The sequence below is a fragment of the Halichoerus grypus genome, chromosome 14, assembly GCF_964656455.1.
Source record: "Halichoerus grypus chromosome 14, mHalGry1.hap1.1, whole genome shotgun sequence".
Classification (NCBI taxonomy): domain Eukaryota; kingdom Metazoa; phylum Chordata; class Mammalia; order Carnivora; family Phocidae; genus Halichoerus; species Halichoerus grypus.
In genome coordinates, this window is record NC_135725.1 from 51,715,236 (window position 1) to 51,743,135 (window position 27,900).

At 35.3% G+C, this 27,900-nt stretch overlaps 1 protein-coding gene across 1 annotated transcript in view; it reads right to left on the minus strand.

Annotated features, from left to right (window-relative positions):
* Positions 1-6,935: 6,935 nt before the first annotated feature.
* CAAP1 (caspase activity and apoptosis inhibitor 1) overlaps positions 6,936-27,900 on the minus strand; it is a 47,626-nt gene continuing 26,661 nt past the window's right edge. Inside the window, exon 6 of the mRNA XM_036122851.2 lies at positions 6,936-9,941. Coding sequence (XP_035978744.1) covers positions 9,595-9,941 — 347 coding nt within the window. The 3' untranslated portion in view covers positions 6,936-9,594. The remainder of the gene's footprint in view (positions 9,942-27,900) is intronic.

A 27,900-nucleotide genomic window follows, 5' to 3' on the forward strand; every position in this document is an offset into this window, starting at 1 on the left:
TTTGCCGTAAGCTAAAATTCACATTAGGTTCCGACTAATGAGTCTACAGATTAGGTGGAAAAAGATATCTTAGGGTATATTTAAAAGAAAATACTAGGGTGCCTGTGTGGCTCAACTGGTTGAACAACCAACTCTTGATTTTGGCTTAGGTCATGATCTCAGGGTCATGAGATCGAGCTCTGCACTGAGCACTGGTGCTCAGCAGGGAGTCTGCCTGAGATTCTCTCTGTCCCTCTCCCTTTGCCCCTCCCCCTGCTTTCTCTCTCTCAAATAAATAAATCTTAAAAAAAAGAGAGAGAGAGAGAATAGCTGATAGTAGGAATATACTTAAAAAATAAAACAAAACAAAAAACCAAGGATAATTACTTGTCTTCCAGTCTCACAACCATGCTGTATATATAGTGATCATCTCAGTTCCTTCTTCTGTGACTACAGCAGCAGTCTGATTAACTAGTGTGCAGCAAAAACCTTTTTGTAGGCTTCAGAATGCAAAACTATTCCCTTTACATATTTTAATGTTAATGGCAAGAAAGACCTATAAAACATGAAACTTGACCAGAAAAAAAAAAATGTGGCATTTTAACATTTAAGTTTGGCTGTAAATAAGATAAACAAATGTAACACACTTTTTTCTCTTTTTACACACTGCAGATTTGCCCTAGAAATAAACATGAAGGCTGAAATAATCATGAGTAAGCCAAAGGGTTGCATAATCAGATTTTAATTTGGTATCTTAGTGTTCTTGATATTATACTCTCCTCCTCCATATTTACTAATAAAAAAATCCCAGAATAACTAAGTTATTTATCACACAGGTGTTCAATACCAAAATTGTTTTATAGCTCTCAACTATATCAAGCTTTCGTTTTCACTAAGGGACAGACAGAAAAACTTTATAGGAGTGGGTACTCATCCTTTCTGAATCTCATCTTGGGCAGAGTGCTCTTTGTTTGTTTGTGTCCCTGTTATGATAGACTGATAAACATGATAGGCAATAATACCAAATTTTCATTAATCTGGTGATTTTAAATATCACACTTAAAGATAGAATCTTATTAAAAATCTTACATCAAATATATTTGGAGGGGAAAAAAAATCAGTTGTCAAAACATGCAGTTCTCTTTTGGACTTTGAGAAAATATGTTCCAGGCAGAGAAAATATATTAAAACAGAAGAGTAATGAATAAATATCAATTGTTCAAAGGAAGAAACAATTTATCTTTTAAAAAATGACACAGTGAATTCAATTCTTCTATTCCCCAAATTTTAAAACATTGAAATATTGGTCCTTTAACTCTATCATGTCATCTTTTTTTTTTATATAAATGACTTTTAATCTTAACAGATTAAAAAAATCTTTCAACTGGCAATAACTATCAATTTTGAAAATATACTTAATAAAGCCAAATTCCTTTGCTATTAGGGAGCAATATTAACTTGTTTTTCCTTAGGCTGACAACTGCTTCTACCCAATAAGATAAACAGGCTTTGTTTTTAGAATAACTTTAAAAACTTAAGGAAAAAAAAAAAAAACTTAAGAAAGACTTGTCAAACCTAATTCATTTTTTTAAAGTTTTTATTTACTATATTATACACCTGAAATATAACACTATATATTAACTAACTGGAATTTAAATAAAAACTCTCATATCACTTTATATTTAAAAAAAAAAAGACTCGTCAAAATTCACCAAATAATTTTAAGAATACTTTGTAAATAATTCAGTAAGCTATTTTACATATAAATTAGTTTTCCTTAATATGAAATACAGAGTTCCTTAATCTCTTCAAGTCCCTACATAATACCAGGCTGACCAACAGAAAGAAAACCAAAACCATAAAACAAAAGTATAGGTATCCTCACAACACCAAATATAAGTAGGTTAGAACAAACCACTAACAAGTCATAAAACCATAGTATCAACACTTCTGCGGGAGAAAGAGAAGGGAAACCATTTGGGAATCTAATAAACCTGACAGTAGGAAAAACTAAGTAGAAATCATGGCAAATCAACTTGAGACAGGAACTGAAACTGGAAGGTGAAAATATCAGGTGAATGCAAGGTATTAGAAGGTCTGAAGAAGCTGGGAAAGTCTCACCCCTAAGAACTCTTAAAACTGATCAGCCAGGGCTCCCTTCTAGGACAGAGTTCCACACCAAGAAGAATGAATCAACTGGTTATGGAATCAAATTGAGCAAGCTAGAGAAAAACAACCGGATGAAAAGAGAAGTCCAGGTAAAAATGGAGGAGGGGAACAGAGCCAGGAAATCTCAGAAAGAAAGCCACCATAATTTGAATATTAGGGAACAAGAAACAGTCAAAGGGCCATGACAGTAGAAAAACTAATCTGAACCAGGTTCCTTCTAAATAAAGTTCCAAAAAATGAGCTTCACGTAAAAAATGGGAAATAAAAATATCAAGGTCAAATCCTATGCAATACTGTTATAAATTAAAAGAGAATAAATAAGGGGCAGAATAAGATCCCTATAGACAATAAAAGTTCACCAGAAAGACAGACACACAGAACACATCAAAACTATTACTTGCATTTAAAATGTCAGTCATTTAAAAACTGATAAAAGCCATAAAAGAATAACCACGAATCAGAATTAGATATGAGGTGACAGAATTCAGGGAAGAATTAGAAATTTAAAAAAACCATTTTGGACATGAAAACTAAACTAGAAGGAGCACAGGTGTGAATAAACACAAAAGATAATGCCTTAAATAGGTGAAAAGGGAAAAAATTTTAACTCAAAATGAAGATAACAATTCACAAAAAAGTGACATATATTGATGATAGACAAGAAGACCCAATGCAAATAATAGAAAATCCAGAAGAAAACCAAAGCAAGGCAAAAGAACAAACAAAACAATAATTCAAGTACATGTTCTTGAAATTAAAAAGAAAAGGGGGGCACCTAGGTAGTTCAGTCTGCTAAGCGTCCTTTCAGCTCAGGTCGTGATCTCAGGGTTGTTAGATAAAGCCCTGCATCAGGCTCCACGCTCAGCAGGGAGTCTGCTCGAGATTCTCTCCCTGTCCCTCTGGCCCTCCCTCCCCACCCTCTCAAATAAATCTTTTTAAAAAAATAAAAGAAAAAGAAAAAAAGAAAAGGATGTGAAATTACATAATGGAAGAGTACATTGCATGTCTGAGAACATGAATACTGAGTAACACCAACACATACTCTAGTAAAAATTACTGGAGTGAAAGAAAGAAGGAAATATGGCCACCTTTAAGCAACAGTGTTCTTGCCAGCCTCAGGTTATCACTGATTCTAATCAGCTGTCATCCTTGTATATTCTCTTTCTTACACCTTTCCACTTATAATCAATTAAGATTCTACATTAATCTAAACATGGAATTTAGAAAAAAAAAATATTTACAGTCGACAAAGGTAAAAACATTAAAAAACCAAGCAGTATCTGCTTAAACAAAGCATACTAAACAGATTTGTCATTGTGCCTTTATGAAAGTCCACTAAAATGACAAGTAAAGAGATTAAAAGCAGTAATCTATTCAGATAGACAGTGGCAGAGAAGACAGAGATGGGTCAAGAAAATCTGGGAACTGGAATACAAATACATGAGTGGGATGGATTTAGCTGGTGAAGGTTGCAACCTATGGGCCTATAGACAAATGAAACTAAGAAGCCACTTGATTCTAAACACAAACCCAAGCAAAGCTCAGTAACAAAGAGAACAGCAGATGAAACATGAAAGTTGGTTTCCTCAGGACGTCCAAGTGGCTCAGTCGGTTTGGTGTCTGACTCTTGGTTTCCATTCAGGTCATGATCTCATGGGTCAAGGGACTGAGCACTGCATCACGCTCTGCGCTCAGTGGGGAGTCTGCTTGAAGATTCTCCCTCTGCCCCTCCTCCCAACCACACGTCTTCTGTCTCTAAAATAAGTAAATCTTAAAAAAAAAAGAAAGTTGGTCTCCTCACAAAAGTCAACCATTCATTCACCAACTTCACAGAAGACCTGAGCAAAGTTGAAGCATGAAATGATAAACTTGGGCATACCAAGTGGTTAACAGCAGGGTTAGCCTATCGAAATTGGGGGATTAAGTAAAAAGTCTTGAGAGTGAACTGTGGATATCCTTAGCCAACCCAAGAGAAAAGTGAACTACACCCATTAAAGTGCCTCATCCATAAACAGAACTCCCAATCAGCTTTTTAGTGTCTTACTCTTACACATGAAAGCAGCCAAATATTACCAAAGATTTAAGGAAATCTGAGAAAACAGAAAACAAAACAAGAAAAACATTAACTTGAAGAAAACAGAAGACAAAAAGAAGAAAACTTGAAAACAACCACTAAAATTAATTAACATCTTCAGAGAGGTAAAATGTTACATCCACCAAAGGCCAACCCAGGGGTTCCCAAATTTAGTCGGTTAAAAAAAAACGAGCTCTTTTTAGATTCAAGCAGTTATTACTTACATAAACAGTGAGAAAACAGTAGTCAAAGGTGCCAAGTCCTCATGGCCCTTGTGCAGGGAGACACCAAAGTAAAAGGGACCAGATGGTTTCAAAGAAACCAGGGTGGCAGATGGGAAAACTGATTCAAGACATCTTTCTGCAAGACAGGGAGCCTCCCTCAAGAAAGAAAGGTAAATTAAATGTTCTTGTGAGACTCTTCACAAGACTACCTGTCTGGCCATGTTCCTAGGAGGACTGCAGGTTGTTGCACCAAGACGTAGGCTGGCCGGAGGTTCAAGCTCTGCCTGCATGGCCTACCAGGATATGAGCAAGGTCACCTGGACACCAGGGTGCAGCCACTACCCTACAGACACAAGAGCATAACGCTACTTTTAAGAGGGAATATTCAAAAAATAAATAAATAAAAAATAAACTGGAATATTCAGAGAGTAAAAAATAAAAAGATCTTTGAGATATTAAAAATATGATGAAATTTTTTTAAAAATCAGTGGAAGAACTGGAAGAGAATCCTGAGAAAATATACAAGAAAGTAGAAGAAAAAGATGAAAAACAGAAAATATGAGATAAAAAAATGTAATAACCAGGCTAGGTACCGGTATCTTAATAAAAGGAGCTCCAAAAATAGATTTTAGAAAAAAAAAAAGAGAGAAGGAACTTACCTAAAGTAATATTTAAAAATTTCCCAGACCTGGGGCGCCTGGGTGGCTCAGTTGTTAAGCGTCTGCCTTCGGCTCAGGTCATGATCCCAGGGTCCTGGGATGGAGCCCCACACCGGGCTCCCTGCTCCACGGGAAGCCTGCTTCTCCCTTTCCCACTCCCCCTGCTTGTGTTCCCTCTCTCGTTGTGTCTCTGTCAAATAAATAAAATCTTTAAAAAAAAAAAAAATTTCCCAGACCTGAATGACATTGAATTTTCCCATTAAAAAAGTTCACCGGTGATTAACTCAATGGATGAAAAAGATCCATTCTCTGACACGTCACCAAGAAATTTCAGAATATTGGGAATAAAGATCCTAACAGCTTCTGAAGAGAAACAAACAGAAGACACACTTAAGTATCAAGAATCAAAATGACAAATGACTTCTCAACAGCTTCAGTGGAAGTTGGAAGGCATGGGAGTAATCCTATAAAATTCAGGACAATGATTTCAGCCTAGACATCAACACTCACATAATCTTTCAATGCAGTGTATAGATAGAACCAAGCCATGCGGAGTCACACCAATGAATCAAAACAATTTACTCTTCCTGCATTCTTTCACAGGAAGCTGCTAGAAAAGGTACACCACCAAAATGAGGGAATAAACTAAAAGATGAAGACAGAAGATTCAGGAAATTGGGATATCCAACATGAAAGAGGTGAAGAATAACCAGTCCAGATTAGCATAGAACAGAGTTCCAGGAGGAATGTCTTTAGAGAAAAAAAAAAAAGTTAGGTTATATAATGTATTTGAACTTACTGAGAAGAGATTTTTAATCCTGGAGGACAGTTAGGGTATAAGTTAATGTGTGCTACATAGAACAATGAGCTATTGAAATAATAAGGTAATTACATTATTAATTCCCCAAAACTTAAAACATAACTGGACCCAAAAAGAAAATGTAATTACAGATACCACACAACCCAGTTGTGAATAGTATTTACATAGTCAAAATAGTGTTAATATTGAATGTTATCAAAAAGTGTGATGTAACTGCACCATTTTGAAAGGATGGAGGAGGAAGGTATGTGTTTAGGGAAGAGGTAGAAGGAATAGATCTTCATCTTCATATTCCAAAATAGATCAATAAAACCTAAAACTGAACTATCAAGAAAGAGCATAATAATCATGTTACTTAGAAATACAGAGATAAATAGAAAAATCACTAAAAGATTTGAAAGTGGTTATCTCTTAGCAGCAAAAGCTGGTATAAAAAGAATAGGGAAGGAGAGTTTTCATTTTAAGCCTTGGGGAAAAAACCCTTTACTAACTTAAAATTATATACTTACTATCTTGAAATTAAATAAAACAGTAAATTAAAGATAACTTACATTTATGGGCCAATGTGAATAATTCTAGACAGTGTACTTACCAAAAAATCCTGACAATAAAGACTCTAACAGGCAAAAGGAAAAAAGTAAAAAACCAAAAACTGGATTGTTCACAGCCAGCAACACTGTAGTACAAAAAAGGATTAAACAGACTGCTTCAGGAGCACCTGGGTGGCTCAGTTGGCTAACAGGCTGCCTTAGGCTCAGGTCATGATCCCAGGGTCTTGGGATCTCAGGGTCCCTTCTCAGTGGGGAGTCTGCTTCTCTCTCTCCCTGTGCCCCTCCCCCCACGGTTGCACGTGCACGCGCTCTCTCTCAAATAAATAAAATCTCTAAAAAAAATAAACAGGCTGCTTCATTTTTGAATCAGGGAAAAGGGGAAGGGAAGTAAGAAATAAGTTTACCAAATTGTACAGCATCCTGTACTGAAATCACACAGTATTATAGCAGAAACAAATCTGATATATTGGCTAACAATTTATTTCATTTTACAGTTACTTTCCAGGGTAACACAGCTGGTTTGTGCAGAATCGAACCCTCTGCTCTTAACTCAAAGGCTTTTCACTTCATCACAATGCATTTTTAAAATGATTATCAAACAAATATATTTGCATTCCTATTGATAATATTCATTAGCTTTTTTTTGTTTTAAAAAGGGAATCTACTTGAAAGAAAACGTAGAGAGGCAACTGCAAATCCAACAAGGGCATCACATAGGCAGGCTACATATGCCATTATGCCTTATTTCATTGACTGGAAATGTTCAAGAAAGGCATTTGATAGGGAAAAGATTAACATTAAAACAAGCAAATAACCTGCCCCCCCACCACTGAGTGTGTGAATTAGCAGGATCATCAAAAAGTGGCCCAAGGCCGAACGCAGAGGACCGATTATTATCAGTTACCACCCATCATTCAAGTTCCTGATCAAATACCAGGATTACTTCAATTTGAATAAAAAATAAGGCTGTCAAAACCTTTTTTGATCTTCTAATTTACTAATTACACATTTCATAAAAATTCTCCTTACTTTGGCAAAAGGGAGGAGCATAAAAAGCAGTAGCACCTGTATCTTTACTATTACTCAGTCTATTCTGTGCTAAAATCTATACTGTAACATCCCTGAGTTTGAGATTCTGAACAAGACTAAACACCTCAGAGGTATTTAATAAATACCTATGAGCTGACGATTTAAATGGCAACATTAGATCAATATATGGTATTCTCCCATTTACGTAGGCTTCCCTAAAACAAACGTATTCCTATTCTCCAAAGCCATTCATTTTTCAAAAAGCTCTTGTGTCTTTCAACATTAAAAAAAAAAAAAAAAGAGTTAGAAGAAGAGCTGATTTTCCAAGGTAGGAAACTAAGTGGCTTCTAATTTGTTAAGCTCATTCTACCTCACACATACCACTCTAGTCAAACGTCCTCTAGACCATTCTGCACAATGAACAGAGCAGACACACAATGCTTCATGAAGGTGGTAACTAGGCAGCTACAAAGCACTCAGACCCTTACCTACTGCTATATGTTTAATCACACAAATGTCATCTACTGCATTTTATAATTAGTAAGCAGCAATAGAGTTTGTTCCGTACTACTTTGTTATTATTTTAACTTCCAGTTGGAATAAAAAATTATTTTGCCATAATCAATGCTTTTTCATCTTGAAGCAGAACTCACTATTCGAATCATACCCACATTCACCAGCCTAAGAGAAGTACCCCAGATGACATAGGCCTGTGCTACATTAGAAAGATTCCCGGGGGGGGGGGGGGGGGAGGAATATGACAGGATTATTTAAAGGCATATTCAGAAACAACAAAAAAATAAATTTGTAACTTTGCAACTCTATGTTTCATAAACACTCTCTATTTCCACAAGAAACTCTCTAAAATTTACATATAATTAAGCCAGCTAATATAACACAATTCCAACAAGTTTTATGTATGAGGAAAATCCTCATACATTAGTAGAGCATGGTTTACAAATAAAATATAGTAATTTGTTAGCAATTATAAAAACAGTGGTTTCAGATTTATATTTTAGAAAAAAAATTAATTTATTTTAAGAGGCTCTACCTAAATTTCAGTATCAAACAACTACAATTAGTGATGGGGCAAAAAGCATCCATTATTGTGCAGGATGTTAATTTATTTACAAAAACTATACAAAATTAGATTAATTATAACATCGACTTATCAAAGCTTCCTGAAATTAATTTTGCTTTTGGAAATGTATCAAAAGTCTTCAGATCCAGGATGATAGTCTTTATTATTTTTAATTCATGGAATTATAGCACATCAGATCTTCAAGCAAAAACATGAGATAAAAGCCTGTACAATAAAATATTCTTTTCCTAATAGCTTGGAATGTAAATGCAAATATGTTCCCTTTTTACTGAAGAAAAAAACTTGAACCAAGTGTCCAATAATATCAAATACCTGTTAGAATGGCTTGTCTGCTGGAATTAAAGTTGGGCAATTACTTCTACATTTTTAAAAATGGCCTTAAATTAAGTCCTTTTTTTTCTTTTATAAAAAACATTTTTCTCAGCCATTTCAGACCTCTAAGCCTTACAACAAAAAATGTTCTTCTGTTTTTACCAGTAAATTCACACCCACAGAAGGTGTCTCCAAGACAGACTTGTTTTAAAAGTGCATATAAGCATGACTAAATTTCTTAAATTGTTAACAAATCTAAAAGCAATAATTTAATATTCTACCACAACATATAGGTAACCTTAAGAGCAACATGCTTGGTCAATCTTTCTTAAGCTTTTAGGTTTGATGCCAAAACATTTAAAAATGAAGGAAAATATACAGTGACTCTTTGCTAATCGCTTTTCAGATATTAATTTGCAGACATAGCTAAATGCTCATCTAACAAAGTATCCAGGTTATCCAATGATACCTGCCATGAATTCATAAAGCAATAACACATATATAAAAGTAACAACAATAAAAAAAAAAACCACAGGTATTTTAGGCCTAAAATGAGTTTATCTAATAAGGATTACATGAGAAATATCACATAAGACTAAAAATAAACTTCATATACAAAATTATATGATGGGGCTTTGCTCAAACACACCTAGAACTCAGATTCAAGTCAAATAACTAGGCTGGTTTTTTTATATCACCAGCCTTCATTAGGGCTTTAATAGCTCTCGCCCTCATCTCAAGTTCTAGCAGCTCCAGCTGCTGTGCGGAAGGCTGAACATCTTCTGGTGGAGGAACAGTCAGGGTGGCTGCTTTGGGTTCCTTTGGGCTAGACTCTGCCAGTCCCAGAATCTCATTCACACTTTTCTCAATGTCTTTCTCCAGGTCATCTATCTGACCAGCTTCACTTTGGACTGTATTTTCTGGGACCTCAGGAGCAGCAGCTTCTTCGTTGCATGGGCCTTCTATGTCGCTGTCATAAGCATCTGCATTTATACTGAGTACATCACTATCTTCCCCTTTGCCTGTAACAAACAAAAAAGGGGGAAAGAACCATGTAACCTAAATGCCCTCGTCAAAATTTCCTTTCTACTTATGATTAAAAGGCTTCTTTGACCCCACCTCCCACCATGGAGCCCCAAACACATTCCACAATCTCTATCCCATCCCCTTTTCCCCTGATTCCTCAACTTTGAAAACAGATATAATTTAATGTAAATTTTAATGTATTTTCATTCCAATTTAGTAGAACATGGAAGCATTGGAAAATTTATACCATCACATGGAGTTCCATGATCTCTTTTCCTAATTAAATTGTCCCAACACTTTATACCACAGGGAAGCTTCTACATTACAAAACGAAAGCTAATGTTGGAAACCCTGAGTAAAACACTGCTTATTAATGAAAAAGTAAAATTCCATTGTAGGAGGAATTTAAAATACTTTGCTTTATAAACTACAAAAAAGAAAAAATATCATTGGCAAGCTGGACACCATGTGCATTGCAATTATCCTAAATCTTTTCATATGCTTTTTCAAACACTTTGTTCTAAATCAATAAATTAAAGGAGAATGCCTAAGGCCAAGTTTTCATCAAGAGGATTTTAATTAATAAAGTTAGTACACTATAATTTTTAAAAATGCATTTGTTATAAAACCTCTGTAACTGATGCTAAAACCTTGAATATAGACAGATTATAGCCCCAACTACCTTGGCTTTGGACATTACTTAAGTCCAGATGTCATTTAAACTTTGGGTACTCACACCTCCAATTTATTTATCTTTTGAATTCCTAATTTCTTTTTAAAGTCATGAACCCCCAAATGTTAGCTTTGCTAGTCTTATATAAGAAAAAACTTACTGACTGACAGATGGAAAATTCAGATAATACAATGTATAGGGGAGGCCATAAACAATTCTACTCCACTGGTTTTATAATAACAATTTACTGAGCCTGACTAACCCTCCTACATCCTAATAATTAAAAAACTACTCCCTATTCCAAAATTAATGTGGAAAAATGAATCAATAAATTATATTTGTGCCTACAAATAGAACTTGTAAAAAAAAAAAAAAAGGTTGCAATTTTAATTATTTGATGCCAAAGAATATTTTACATACCTCCCCCAAAGCAACACATATCTCCAAACAGCTTGAAAAAAAAAAAAAAAAGAATATAGCCTTTTTTTTTTTATTAATTTTTTTTTTTTTTTTAAAGATTTTATTTATTTATTTGAGAGAGAATGAGAGAGAGCACGAGAGGGAAGAGGGTCAGAGGGAGAAGCAGACCCCCCGCTGAGCAGGGAGCCCGACGTGGGACTCGATCCCAGGACTCCAGGATCATGACCTGAGCCGAAGGCAGTTGCTTAACCAACTGAGCCACCCAGGCGCCCAAGAATATAGCCTTTTGTGTAAAGAAATAATGCTTTACATAAGTATTGCAATTTGAGACAAAAACAAATTAAGAAATAAAGGGCTAAGTTGTTCATAGTCTCAAAAAGTTCATTTTCATGCTTAGCCATCTTTAATCTAAAATTCTAAATCTGTACTCACTGATTCTGAGTGAAAAATCTGCAGTCTGTTTAAAAGATTTTAAAACATAAATTTTTGAAAAACGGTGATTTGTTTTCCAACTAGAAGTCATTGCCTGATCATGAATTAAGAGCAGAAGAATATAACGATGGGTGGGGAGAGAGGTGGTCTGAAAGTTGGGATACCTGAGTTCTAAACCTTACTCTGCTATTAAGTATGTGATTTTGGGCAAATCCCTTACCTTCCCAGAATTTCTCTCCTGTAAAAGTTAAGGCAAATTGTCCTAGGATATCTCTAAAGTACAAGGTCTAGTATTATAGTAAGTTAAGTCTATATAAAAGTTTATAAAATGCAATACTTTATTTTTCTTTTCTCCCAAGATATGTTTACCACTTATTTTTCACTTGATACATTCATCACTTGAATAATAATCCAAAAGAATTTCTTATTGATAGCAGTAGCCAATGAAAGATAAGTAACACATGTCAGTAAGTCACATTCTACTTAAATTTTTTTCACTCAACAACCTTTTTTTATTTAAGGTTTTATTTTAAGCAATCTCTATACCCAACATGGGGTTCACACTCACAACCCTGAGATCAAGAGTCATACTCTACTGACTGAGTCAGCCAGGTACCCCCGACCTTTTTGATACCAGATTTTCTAGAAAAAAGAAGTACATTTACAACATCCAGGCAATATAATCGAAGCTCACTTATTATCCTGGGTCCAGGGTTCAGTGTGTAATGATACAACTCTGGAATCCCTTATATGCTAAATCACAATTTTTGAAGTAGCTGTACTTTTATGAAATTAATTTGCTTTGAATTTATATGTGAGTAAATAAACAGTAATAGAAAATCTCAGAGATATTTTTATTAAATAAGTGGAGAATCTACACTAGTAGATCCTTAAGTCATACATGGCAAATCTTCTAGCTAATTATCACTGTCATATACCATTAGCCTATATTTCTTACTGAAAGACTACAGGAATATATATGAATGTGTATAAATATTTTTTAATGGAATGTACCTTATGTTCACATTATTTGTGTGTTTTTCCAAACACTTCAAATGGCCAAGAACCACTGAGCTACATATATTCTCACCTAATTTTTTAAGCCTATAAGCTTAAGAAGCAACCACACAGCTAAAGAGCTCTTCTGCCCTGAGCTTGTAATAGTAAAATCCTTATTTTATAAGGTTACCAGCACCAAAGATTCAGAATCAAAGTGTTTATACACACTCCCCATGTTTCAAAAGAGGTAAATCCTGACAAGAATTTTTTTTCATCTATATATTCTTTGGGTCTGTTTCCATCTTTTTAGTGGGCAGAAGGTGGGCTTCGCTTTATTTCTTTATTTTAAACAGCTATACATATCCTATGAAGAAATGGTGCTTCATAAATTTGGCATTCTCTGTTTTACATATAAAATTATTGAAGGTTGGGGTTCTTGGCTGGCTTAGTCGGTAGAGCACACAGCTCTTGATCTCAGAGTTGTAAGTTCAAGCCCCATGTTGGATGTAAAGATTACTTAAAAATAAAAACTTAAAAAAAATTATCCAAAGTCTAAGTGACTGAATTCTCCATAACACAGTATTGGTGAATGTATTCATAGATTCCATCTGCCCATTATACCTGCACCATGGACGCCAAAGCTTTGTACAATTTGTATCTGAAATAACTTAGCATAAGCACTTCATTTCACAAATGTGAAAACAAGTCAAGTGACTCATACAATGTAACATGACAAATTATTTGAAGATCAAGGATCAAACTTCAAGTCTTTTCACTCTTCCTTAATTTTCAGCACCCTACTGACTTGTTTTTTAAAGCATCATGCTCTCTGTCTCCCATTCTCTCTCTCAGATAAATAAATAAAAAAATATTTAAAAAAAAAAAAAAAAAATTTAAAGCATCATTTGCAAACAACACATGACTACACTTCCAAAGATAATTACCTCATCCTTAGTATTAGGAAATTATAAAGTTTTTTCTCATCGATTATGATCCTCAAGGTGAAAGGGGTGACACTTGTACATTCTTTCTGAAAAAGTAACTTTACCCCAAAATGCCTCACTCAAAATCCTTAAAATATCAGTGTTGTCATGTTCTGTCCTTCACACCCCCATTCTGCATGCATGCATGTGTGTTTGCTTTTTGTTAAAATAAAAGTTTTAAATACCCAACTGGAAGTACACAAACATACAAGAATTATTAATCACAAAGATTTTTTTTTTAATCACAAAGATTTTGAGGGATAAAATTTTAAAAGGATTTTTAAGTTATGCTAGTATATTTAAGCCTCAGTAGAGCCTACATTCTACTTGCTAATAATTCAACTTAGAATAGTTTTAATGCGTAAAATGGAAGCGTATCTAATGTTATGAGTGACTACATTCTTGTGAAACTTCTTGATACTCAATTATTAAATTAAGCCAGGACACAAACCCTAGAACATGGAATAATTAAATATCTGTCTGAATTCCTGCTGAAGACGGCAAATTGAGCACACATACCTAATTCCCTTCCCTACCAAGAACCCACTGAAGTGACAGAAGACAGATACTTAAAAATACAATAGCACATAAAAACTGTAAAGTAACTGAGGATAAAACTAACATCAGTCCTACCTAAGTAAAACATAAAATGGAGAATCCATAAAGGAAAAAAAAATCAACAAATTTAGCTAAATAAATAGTAAGGCCTCTGAGGAAAAAAAAAAGAAACATAACTAAAATAAGACAGAGGTACTCTACAAGCAACTATTAATGAAATACATTTTTTCATGGCAAATATAAGAATACATACAATGTCTAGGTATCATTAAGAAATAACTAAAAACATGGGCAAAGGTAGAAACAAGTCAAGCATATCATAAAATATGAAATACAAATCATCAAAAAATACATTAAAAAATGCTCAACTAGGGACACATGGGTGGCTCAGTTGGTTAAGCATCTGCCTTCAGCTCAGGTCATGATCTCAGGGTCCTGGGATCGAGCCCCGCATCAGGCTCCCTGCTCAGTGGGGAGCCTGCTTCTCCCTCTGCCTGCCACTCCCCCTGCTTGTGCTCTCTCTCTCTCTGACATAAATAAAATCTTTAAAAAAAATGTTCAACTTAATTTCTAATCAAGAAAGGCAAATTAAAACAAAATATTACTTTTAACTCATTAGTAAAAAGAGAAATTGTATACATCTGGAAAAAATTTAATAAATTCATAAGATGGAAAAATGGTCAAGACATGATTAAGTCAACAAAGTAAGCTAACGAGTAATGATCATATTTATGTTAAAAATAACATAAGTAAATTATTAATAGTGGTTACTTCCAGAGAGGGAAGTTAAAGTTGTAGGGGAAGAGAAGAAAATGAGTGTTCCAATTTTGCTCTATGAACATATGTATATTTCTTCAACCATTTCCAAGAACGTAACCTTGTAAAAAGTTAAAAAAGAAATGAAACCATACTACTAGATGACAAAAAAGGGTATCATCTAAAAAGACATTTTGCCAGAGTCCTACAAAATGTAAGCAAGCAGGATGAAATTGATAGAAAAATAAAAGCAAAGCAAAACCATAGCCAAAAGACACCACAAATAAACAGAATTCTTTCTTCTTGGAGAGTCTTGGAAGCAAGGAAGAGTTGGCTGTGAAACACACACACACACACACACACAAAAAAGATAATTAAATTAAATCCATTCAGAATAGTTGGGCCAACTGAACCCTTCCTTCTTACCCTTCTGCTCCGTGCCACAGGTCCAAGCACTCTACTGGGAGGCCCACCTCATCCACTTAAATGAAAGAGCTCTCCTAGAGAAATATATCTAAACAGCTACTGATGAAACCCAACCCAGCTTCCAGAAAGACCCAGCTACAATAAAGAACCAAGATGAACAAAGGAAGAATAAAGAAAATTTAGGGATCAGAAGATAATCTAATGGGGGAGAAGGAAGGGTGGAGGAGTCTACTTAGTATCCCTAGACTGAAGTGGACCCTGCAGCCATTAAGTACATGGTGTAGTGAAAGAAGACCAGAGAATAAGAAATGTTAGAATTTAAACATACAGTTATCAAAAGCAAACATTCAGTGGTTGCTGGAAGATAGTGAAAGAAAAGAAACACTCTAAATGTAGAGAAGAAATAAAATATATTTAAAATATGCTATAAAAGGGGTGCCTGGGTGGCTCAGTCGGTTAAGTGTCTGCCTTCGGCTCAGGTCATGATCCCAGGGTCTTGGGATCGAGTCCCACATCAGGCTCCCTGCTCAGCAGAGCGGGGAGCCTGCTTCTTTCTCCCTCTGCCTCTGCCACTCCCCCTGCTTGTGTTCTCTCTCTTGCTCACTCTCTCTCTCAAATAAATAAATAAAATCTTTAAAAAATATATGCTATAAAAGTTAAGAGATCAAGATGAATGACCCATGAGTCCAACAACCTAATATAATTAATTCAGCAAATATTACTGAGCACCTACTATGTAGAAGACAGTGTTTTAAACATTAAGGAAACAGCAGTGAATTAAAAAAAAAGTCCCTGCATTTATTTAAGTCATAGGAGACTCTATAAATACATATCAGGTGTTATAAAGAAAAATAAAACTAGAATAAGAAGACAGTAGCAGGACGCTTTCACAGAGATTGATCAATGTGATTTGATAAGGTAACATTTGAGCAGAGAATTGAATAAAGTGATAGAGTAAGTCACAAAACAAAAAAAGAGACAGTGGAGAGGGAAAATAAAGAAATACAAGGAAAAAAGTGATCTGAGGTGACAGTCTTCGCGTTGAAAAGGCTTGCCAACTGCAGTGTATCATAGCTGAGACACATCCTGTAAAAAATCAGAACTCAGGGGTAAAAAAAAAGTTACTAAGAATTCCCAGAGGAAAAAAACTAGATTACTAACAACAGCTAGCCTCAAGATATCAAGAGCATTCCTATCAGCCACTGTGGACAAGATATCACAATGGCTATGAACGTGATCACAAAAAAGAGAAGTAATGGTGTATTATGTGCCTCAAGGACACAACATTGCTTCTAAAATATTGTCAAAAACTTGAACATGAATCTGAGTAAGCCTCTATACCTAACTACCAATTTACAGAATATTAAATAAAACAATGGGATGCAATCAGCAAAATTCAAACTGAGAAACTCTGACAACCCAGTTTCTTCAAGAAATAAACTGCAAAGAGAGGGAGGTAAAGGAGGGTGGGATGAGAAGGACAAGCATACAGATGAAAAAGAAACTTAGTGTCAACCAATTGTAATGTAGGGAACTTATCTGGATCTCCATTCATACAAATAGAGTTTTAAAAATATTCTAAGACAGGGGTGCCTGGGTGGCTCAGTTAGTTAAGCATCCGACTCTTTTGATTATCAGCTCAGGTTATGATCTCAGGGTCCTGAGATCAATCGAGACCCACATCAGGCTACATGCTGGGCATGGAGTCTGTTGGGATCCTCTCCCTCTGTCCCTCAGCCCCCCAACCATCCCTCTCTCTCTCTCAAAAAAAAAAAAAAAAAAAAAAAAAAAAAATATATATATATATATATATATATATAAAATAGAGAGAGAGAGAGAGAGAGAGACAACCAGAGAAATTTGAACACTGGATATCTAAGGATTAAAAATATCACTATTCTGTAACCCTTAATGAAATATTGGATCTCAACAATAATTAATAGCTACTAAAACCATTAGGTGGTAGGGTGAGAATTCTTGTACCAATCCATCAATCTTAATATCACAATACTAACCAATGAGTAGCAGGTTAAATCTGAACACTTTCTGAATATCTGATATTAAGCAATGTTAACTTTTTAAGGCATTATGATCATGCTTAAAAAGAAATCTCTAATTTTTGAGATACAAACATATTTAAATATTTACAGATGAACTGAAAATGTTTAGAATTTGCTTTAAAACAATCTAGCAATATGAAGCGGGTAGTAGTATGGATGAAAAATTAGTCAGAGGGGGATAACTGAAGATGGAGAGGAGTACACAGGAGTTAATGCTCCTGTTTTTTTTGTTATTTTTGTTTGAAAATTTCCAAGATAAAAAGGTTTTTTTAAAGAGTTGATTGCTATTCAGAAACTTAAAATAACATTTTTGAAATTATGTAAAAATATATATCCTGGAGGAGAACACAAGAAAATCAAAATCCAATATTCCTATTAGGCAACCCTATAGCTGGTTATCAAAAGGGTTAAACTATTTTGCTTTGTTTTCTCTTTCAGTTTTTTCCCATCTAATTTTAAGTTAATCACATTCAGTGGTTATGCCATTTAGAACAGCACATTTCACCATCCTTCCCTCTAGGTCCTTCCCTCTAGAATCTCAACTCTCCAAGGCTTCTAGTGTTATCAACCTGCTAGAATCTCATTAGTAAAAAAGTCCATAGCTCACTGGACAGCAATGCTATGCCTCCATGGATTTCTTTTCTGAGACAACAAAAAACTTTGGTTTTACTAAATTTTAAGTGATAAGGAACACAATTCTACAGTATTCTAACTGTAAAAAGTCAACTTGTAACAGTTTTAGTGAGTTCTAGCCTTTTCAAGAAACCAAAACTTTATTTTCTGAAAAAGAAACAACTGGGTTTTTTTTAATATATAAAAATAATTTTTGTAGAGGACTTTAATCTTCCTCTCAGCAAAACTGGCAGAACTTGGTTATTCTTTCATGCAGTGTTTTAAACTACTGATTTAAATTTAAGTGTATCATGTTAACCACCGTATTAAAAAATTAATCATGACACTGTTACTGACATAAAGAAAAAAATGCAAACAATTTAATACAGAAGAAGTCTAGCATTCTACCAACCACACACTGACCTTCTGGATAACTGAGTGTCCACTAGCCTATAAACGTAACTTCTGTGAATGACAAATTCAGAAATTATCCAAAAATCAATAAATATTTACTCAGTATCTATTACCTATGCCACAATAGTGCTATAAAGGCCACAGAAGAGATAGGCCTTACAAAATGCTACAGGTAGGGTAAACTAAATATTTGCAGCATGATTAAGGCACAAATTTTGCCTTTATGGTACTTATGTTTGCTTAAAATATGGACATGATAAAGTACTAAACTGTGCAAATATAAAGTATGCCAGGATTTCACAGTGTAAAAGGCAACAGGAAAAAGTCAAGGAGATCTTCATAGGCATGTGATATGAAGTAGGTCTTAGAATATATTAGGTGACGTTGACAAAAGAAGAAACTCCAAGTGTAAGGTACAGAATGGAAAGACAGGTGCTAGAGCTAAACTCAGTACAGAAGTATGTGAACCTAACAGCATAAAACACACACATGAGAATATATAAAAGGGTAGTATCCAAAATTATTGCCTCTGAAGACATCACCATTCTAGGAGAAAAAGCACAACAGGGACCTCTTGCCAGTCTTTCCAATGGATCAGATAAGTAATTAAACAGGCAACAGTAGCAGGAACTAGGTGATATTTAGTAAGAGAGAAGAGGTGAGGTGAGCACAAGTAGGTTAGGGAAGGCCTCATTGATTTGGAGATGTTTGATCTTAAAGAAGAAGTAGTTGACTTAAATAAGAGTACATCACTGATGTGAATGAGTTTAATTCTCAGATTTGGACAAACTGCATGACAGGCACTAAAACCTGGAGTCACAAATGATAGATTCACATTTATATTTTGAGATATGCTGTGAACTAGACACATGACAGAGCATCATAGTTCTATGTTCAAAAAAGGTAACTTCTAATCTGACATCAATGCTCAGTAAAATTCTAGGTTTTAAGAGGTTAATGAGCTCTGAAAAACAGTAGTTCTAATTAGTTTAGACAGAGAAGGTAACATTTGATCAGGATCTAAATGATATGCGGAAGACTCATGGTTATCTGGGGAGGAGCATACAGGCAGAGGGAACAGCAAAAGCGAAATCTCTGACAACAGTGCTTGTAGTGCCAAAGGAAGTGAGGAGGAAGGAAGAGAATGCACAAGGGGGAGAGTGACAGGCCGTAACACATATGGCTTGTACTGGCCACAGGAAGGACGGACTTCAGATTCTGTTTTGAGGTGGGAAGCTATGGGAAGGCTTTGATGAGCACAGTGACATGACCACTTTTTGTTTTAGTTTTTACAGTCATTCAGACAGCTCTATGGAAGAGACTACAGGGGAGCATAGGTAGAAACAAAGGGATCAGCATGTTGTAGGAATCAATACCAAAATAATATGGCTAAGAAGAGGTGAGAAGTGGTTGGATTCTGAATACTGTGAAAGCAGAGCTGACAGATTTGTTGACAGAGTTGAAAGAAAGCATTCAAGAGTGATTCCCAGATTCTCGGCCTAGACACTCAGAAGAACGTAACTGCTATTCACTGAGATGGAGAAGACTGTAGGAGAAGCAAGGTTTGGAGGGGGAGGGGTATTGTTTTCTTCTTTGTTGCTTTGGGCGGGGGGTGTGAGGGGTAGGGTGTGTGTGTGTCAGGGAACAATCTAGAATTTACTCTGGAACATATCAGCTTTAAGATGCTTACTGAACATCTAATAAGTAAGCTAGACATAAAGGGTTGGAAAGCAGTCTGAATTGGAGAAATAAATTTGTAGTTACCAGTCTTAGAATTACATAAGATGTAGAAAAGAGAAAAAGTCCAGGGGCACCTGGGTGGCTCAGTCAGTTAAGTATCTGCCTTTGGCTCTGGTCATGATCTCAGGGTCCTGGGATCGAGCCCCACGTCAGGTTCCACACTCAGCGGCTCCACACTCAGTGGGAAGTCTGCTTGTCCCTCTGCTTACTCTCTCAAATAAACAAAAATCTTTTAAAAATAAAAAAATTATTATTTTTTATTTTTTATTTTTTTTTAAGATTTTATTTATTTATTTGACAGAGAGAGAGATAGCCAGAGCAGGAACACAAGCAGGGGGAGTGGGAGAGGGAGAAGCAGGCTTCCCGCTGAGCAGGGAGCCCACTGTGGGACTCGATCCCAGGACCCTGGGATCATGACCTGAGCCGAAGGCAGACGCCTAACGACTGAGCCACCCAGGCGCCCTAAAAATAAAAAAAATTCTAAAAAAAGACAAAAAGTCCAAAGAGAAGGTGGTGGGTGGGGCACTTACTCTTTAGATATCAGATAGAGGACAGCATGACACAAAGGAGACTGAGAAGAAAGTGTCAGGGAAGGAGGAATAATGAGTGGTGTCACACATGGCTGATGGGTTAAGATAAGGACTCAGCAATACCAGTGAAACTGCTGCTGGCAACAGTTCACTAGAGAGGGGGGCAATAATCAGGGACAGAGAAAAAAACACCTACAGGTACCAAAAGAGAATGTGTCCACTATACAAATAGAGGGGCTGGTCTCAGTAACACAGAGTTCACCCATTTTAAGAGAAGAGACAGGGACTATATAATTTAAGGTCAGACACAGGTAAGTAGGAAAAATTAATTTACACATCTATTTTCCTTTACTAGAGAAGTTCTTTCCAAGCCAGGCCATATTTTATTTAACTTTCTGGTGCCTAGCACAAAACTACAATTCATTTGTTGGAAGAAGGGATCAGCTTCAAAATCTGAACAAACATCATTTAGAAAAAGTATTAAATTCATTTTCCATAATCCAAAGGACACACAAGGACAAATGAGCAGAAGTTACATAATAGCAGCCTATGACTCAATATAGAGACCCTATTACCAATTAGAGACAGCAAGTAGGATATTGAGGGGATGAAGCAGAAAATTCTAATGACAACAATAATCACGGCAGAAATAATTATAACAAGAGCTGATATTTACTGTGCATCTACTAGGTACTGTTCACTTCTCTAAAGCACTTTACATGTGTTAACTCATTTAATCCTTATGCCAACATATTGGAATAGGCATTCATATTTATTGATTGATTGATTGATTGATTTTTAAAAGATTTTATTTATTTATTCATGAGAGACAGAGAGAGAGGCAGAGGGAGAAGCAGGCTCCCAAAGAGCAGGGAGCCCGATGCGGGACTCGATCCCAGGACGCTGGGATCATGACCTGAGCTGAAGGCAGATGCTTAACCATCTGAGCCACCCAGGCGCCCCAGGCATTCATATTTATTATCCCCATTTTACAAATGATGAAACTGAGGAACAGAGTTTAATCAATTTGCCCTATAGTTCACACAACTGAAGTGGCAGAACCAAAATCCAAACCCAAGTATATTCAAAAATCTATGCATTTAAATATTCTATAGTGCCTCCCAGATCTTAACAGAATCAGAATGACCACTGAAGAAGCATCACGGATGAAAACGTTGGCTCAGACTGAATTTATCTTCTTCTCGTAGGTCCCTTAACCCCACCTGAATAAATAAAATATATAGGAGACATGGAGCTAAAAAGTATGTATTATGAGAAATCATTTAGAGAAGGAAAAGACAAGACACAGACTGGGAGAAAATATTCACAAAACACACCTGGTTAAAGAACTCTTAAAACTCAAAAATTAGAAAACAACCCAAATAAAGAACGGGCAAAAGATCTGAAGAGACCAGTCACCGAAGAAGATACATGCATGGCAAAGAAGCACCTGAAAAAATACTCAACATCATATGTCATTAGAGTATTGCAAAGTAAAACAATACGATGCCACTTACACATCCATGAGAATAGTCAAAATCCAAGTCACTGGCAGCACCAAACGCCAGCAAGGATATGAAACAACAGAAATTCTCACTCACTGATGGCAGGATGTAAAATGATACAGCATTTTGAAGGACAGCTTGGCAGTTTCTTAAAAAATTGAACTTGGTGTTTACCCAGAGTTGAAAGCTTATATCCATACAAAAACCTGCATACAAATGATGACAGCAGCTTTTTTCATGATTGCTAAAATCTGGGAGCAACTAAGCTGTCCTTTAATAGGTGAATGGATAAGCAAACTGCAATAAATCTATACAATGGAAGATTATTCAGCAATAAAAAGAAATGAGTTATCAAGCCACAAAAAGATATGGAAGAACCTCAAATGCATACTGCTAAGTGAAAGAAATCAATTTGAAAAGACTACATACTACGTTATGGTGTTGTAACCAAAACTTCTAATTAAAAGACTGTGGTATAGGATGTGCAAAAAGTTCAGAAACTGGTAACAAAATCTGATTTCAAGCCTAATGTTTACTATCTTTCCTTTGGTAGGAGTACTTCTGTATAAGGAGATACTTTCGCTAATCAGTTGGACAAGAACATAATTACTGAAAAGCACAGTGAATCCAAAGGGGATCCAAACATCCGTTGAAGGCCTGGACTACGTAACCTCCAAAGCAGACTATGTGTAGGATCCTGTGAAATACATCACAAGATACAACGGGTATAATTTAAAGAAACATGGAAACCAACATTTTCCTCATATACTAAATCAAATTCTTCATAATGTCATTCTTGGTAAAACACACACAAAGCATTATGCATTCGAAAACCTTGCCAGTTTACTTTTTTTTTTTAAATCCAGAAAAGTTGCACAATTAAATGTAACAGAGGGGTCTTCAAAACAGTATGGGCTAATCTGCCACATAAAATGTAATTTTCACCCTTTTATTCAACTACTTCACACAGAAAGAGACAGATGAAAAGGTGGGAGGATCCTGTTTGGTGTCACTGCTGGTAATAACTTGTGAAAAAGCTCAAAGGAATGAAAAGAGAAATGTAAATTCTTAAGTCGCACTGATGTTTACACCATAAATCTCTTTTTACTTCACCAACTGCTGAACTGGACGTCATTTCTCCAGAATGAGTTTCTAAAAATCCTTTAAAGAAGTTAACTCGTGTTAAGAAGCTGCATTCTGTGAATACTTATTTGTTAGAGCCAGTCAAGGAGGTAATCAAGGGCTAGGAAAAAAGAAATTAGACTCAAACTTTGAGAACAAATCAGTTGTACATCTGCTTCTCTGTCCCCAACTCCAAACGACCTGAAACACTTTCTATCAGTTTCCCCTCAGCTCTCTCATGCTCGTGCCTGCGATTTTGGTCTTGAAAGGAAGAGGCAACACAGAGTTCACTTGCCAATCCAGAGGTTTCTACAGCAATATGTACATATAAAACTCCTCCAAATGCTGCTTAATTAACTGATGATATTCATTCTCTCTTCCTTCACAAAGCAACAGAAGTCTCTGAGGGCATTTTTCTCATTATCTTTTTAACTTCTTATAACTTGTATGTATTCCTTCAGCTATGGTGAGGAAGTTCTTTTCAGCAAAACTCAACTCCTTTTTAACTGCCAATTAATTTCCTCATTCTTTTTTATTCTAGTCCCTCTACTTACCTCTGCTTCTCCTGGTACAGTACTACCTTAGAACAACAGTACAAATAACAGCAATAAGAGCACAAATCAGTTGAGGTTTTCCATTTATCCCTCACCTTAAGGACTCAAATGGTCTCATATAGTTTTATATTTAATATCTTTGCTAAATATTGGCAAAAATCTCTTCTTTCACATTTAATTTTTAGAAGTAATAAGTGTGACCATCATCGATTCTTTATTATAGTCTATTCATTACTTATATAAACATATCAGTGAAAATGTTTTCAAGTACCTGCTCTAGTATGTATTTTTATTTACTTATAAAATAATACATAGTATTATAAGTTAGTATGTACTAATACAATAATATATGGAATCAGAAATTTTTAAATGGAGGGCGCCTGGGTGGCTCAGTTGGTTAAGCGACTGCCTTCGGCTCAGGTCATGATCCTGGAGTCCCTGGATCGGGTCCCGCATCGGGCTCCCTGCTCGGCAGGGAGTCTGCTTCTCCCTCTGACCCTCCCCCCTCTCATGTGCTTGCTCTCTCTCATTCTCTCTCTCTCAAATAAATAAATAAAAAATCTTTAAAAAAAAAAAAAAAATTTTTAAATGGAGAGGCAAATACCTAAGTTTATATATATTTATTTACTTCAGAAGTATTGGTATTCTTTTTCTTGCATTCTCTGGAAGTGTGTATAATTACACTTCGGTGACCACTAGTCTAAAAGGCTTAAAAAAAAAGCCCACAGAAAATATCTAAACTTCCATCATACAATTTAACCACTGATAAACATTTTTCCCCTATAAAAGTCTACCTTTCAACTTTTTGAAGCTCTTGTTAACAAGAGAATTCTTAAAGCTGTCCATCCTACACTAATTTGTGAACTGGAAGGTCAAGACATAATTACATAAGGCAACTACATTATTTATTTATTTTTTTACATTATTTTTTTAAAAACACAACAACAATGGCAGAATTTGAGCCTAACCACAGCAAAATTTGGTGTGTATTTTATGCGTGTTTGCATGCATGTCTCTCTCTAATAGCAAGGAAGAATAATTTTCTAATAGAATAAAAAATATAGAGAAAGATAAAGTGCAGACACTGCACTAAGCCCTGGTCTTTACAAAATCTGACAGAAACCAACTTCAAGATCAAGGCCAAAGATCCAAACAAACACTGCTTCAATCTGCTCTACAACAGAGCCACCAAGTGGTGGTTTATGTAACCTGTGTTCAAACACCCTTCAGCAAAAGGAAAGCAGCCCACTCATTTTCTGGTACTTCTGATTATTTGAGATAAATAAATTGAACCAAAATCTATCTAATGATAACTCTATCTACTGGCCCTATTTTTATTCTCAGAGGTAATACAGAACAAGCCTAATCACTCTTCCACTTGACAGCTCTTCAAATATTTTAAAGTGAGTGCTAAAAACCTCACGTCCTCTTCAACCTAAGTATCCAAATTTGACTTAGCTATTTCTCATGTATAGTTAAAAAAATTTCTCACGACCACTTCCAAGAAGAAATGCAAAACTAAGAGCTAAATTTTTAAGTTACAAAGGAGAATAATTTGCAAAATTAAACATAGCCCTGGTTGTAAACCTTAAAGCAATAATTTAAATATAGACCATTACTTAAATATTACTGAACGTCTGAAGCAAATTTATTTATAGATATATATAAAGCGAATTCATTAATATTAGCAGAGATTCGATATTTTAAAAAAATTTTTACCAATTAAATACCTCTAACAAACAGTTTTCATTTTTTTAAACTAGTGCACAAATGACCAATTTAGAAAATTTACATAAATAATTATTATTTTAGGAGCACCTGGGTGGCTCAGTTGGTTGAGCGACAAACTCTTGATTTCAGCTGGGTTGTGATCTCAGGGCTGGGGTATCCAGCCCCGCAGCAGGTTCTGTGCTCAGCACACAGTCTGCCTGAGATTCTCTCCTCTCCTTTTGCCCCTCTCCCCACTCCCCCCCCCCCCCCCCGCTCACACGCTATCACACTCTCTCTCTCAAATAAAGAAATCTTAAATAGAATAATTATTATTTTAAAAACTTAGCTAAACCTTTTCAATAATACAAGCCCTGAGATCCTCCAGGAAATTAATCAAAGATCTCAGGCTTGTACATGTATATGTGCTCATGTACACAAACATAGCTGTGTTGAAGATAAAGAGCAAAACTATAACTGATGTTTCTTATACAGCTGCCCTCTTGCTAAAAATGAGTTAGGAAACTAATCCCAACAGAAGAGTTCCTATTTTACTATAGTACCAATCAATCAACCAGTAGATTTTATTTACATTTAAATAATGTTTGCACAGTGAAGGAAGATCTTCAGCTATTAGTCCATCATTAAAGTATGGTAGAAGTTAGCCCACAATCTGATACTCATCTTCAGCACAGCTTGTTTCATAAATGATATTTCCTATCAATAAGACGGATGACATGAGAACTAGACAAAAAAAAGTAAATTTCAATTAACTAATTCACCGTTAATATTTCTCAATATTTGAGTATTTTAGAAGCTGAGAAGCTGAAAAAATTGAAAGTGTAATTTAAATAACATGTCAGTATCATACACTATGAATAGGTCATATAATAAGACTTACTTTATTCAGAAAGAGCAAAGAGAAAATTCAATGTTGCTTTATATTTTGGTCTACTGAACAAAGGGTTACTTTCATTCTAAATAAGCTTCCATGAATTTTCTTAAATGGTCAAGCCATTAAACAAAACGACAATATATTCACGAGGAGCATTCTATTCTGTTTTTATTGAGCTCACTGTGAGCAAGAACAGCTAGCTATGCAAGAAAAGTTAGAGATAATATTAAATCAATTTTGCAAGTTTTGCATATTAAAAATAGGCAACATTAGTTTATTCAGAAAAAAAGACACCAATCTTTATTGAGACTACTAGGATTTCTATTTCCTGGTGTACCTCAGCTTCTTGGGGAACTCCAACCAAGTTACTTACTATCTGGTTCAGATTTTAGCTATACTAATATTTAGTAGAAGATGTTCTACATAATTGAATATTTTAGAAAACTTATGTTCATTCCACTATGCAACAAAACATTTTATATTTTAACTATTTTTATAGACATTTTTCTGGAAGATTTTACCTATTTACCTCTTTTCTTAAAAAAAAAAGTGCAACTTAATTTAACCATTTCCTACAGATTTAGTCAAAACATGCACATGAACTGTACTGCATGATGGTACTGCTGTGCTGTGATGTTATGTTTACTCACCTCTGCTTGCTGTCCCTTACTGATGACAGTGTGTTCTTGGATGTTTCTGATGCCTACGTGAGAACCTCAGAGTGGTCTATATAGGCTCCTGAGCATAAAAGACTTGGGCTTTGTGGTATCTGGCTACTCTGGAGTTCTTTTTCTCTCCCTCTTTGCCTCTATGGCTGGTTTTTAAATGACTGAAGTTACTATATAAAATCACAGCAAAATAGGTTTTTGACACTGGGAAGCGAGTTCTAAAGAGCTCCAAGTACCTGAACATGAGAGCAGAAAAACCTCTTCCCTTATAAGGCAGCACTGGCTAATTTGTACAATGAGGTCTCCATTCCTTTCTCCCTAGGAATCAACCATGTCAATTACATGACATTCTTCTCTCCATAGATGATCTAATAGCATACCCTCCACAATGCCTGCTCATTAGATGCAAAGAATAGAAACAAAGACAGAAAGAATAGCAGAGGTGTCCAATTACCCACGGGGTACAAGAGTTATATGAAAATGATGTGTGCTTAGCATTTATTTATATATGACAAATAAATGTAAATGAAACTATGACTCTGACTTTATGTCTTTGGTGGGTGCTCAGAAGTAGTAAGAATATAAAGATGTAATTTTTTTTTGTCTATTTAAGAGGCTAACACAAAAGGACTTCTGAAAAACAATGGAATTCTTGAAACCATCAGAAATATTTATAAAACCCCAGAATACATAAATTGGAATTACAAAAAATCTTGATTTTGTTCTCTCTCCACATACATTGAATGAATCACAAAATTAGTTACCCAATTTTTTTCACTGTCAATTAAGCATTAATAACACAGACCACAAGTAAAAAAAGAAATTCTGCCTAAATAAACCGATGACCTACTTCTCTGTACCAACTAAGTTCTTATGACTCAAGTTTTAGAGAAACTATTCT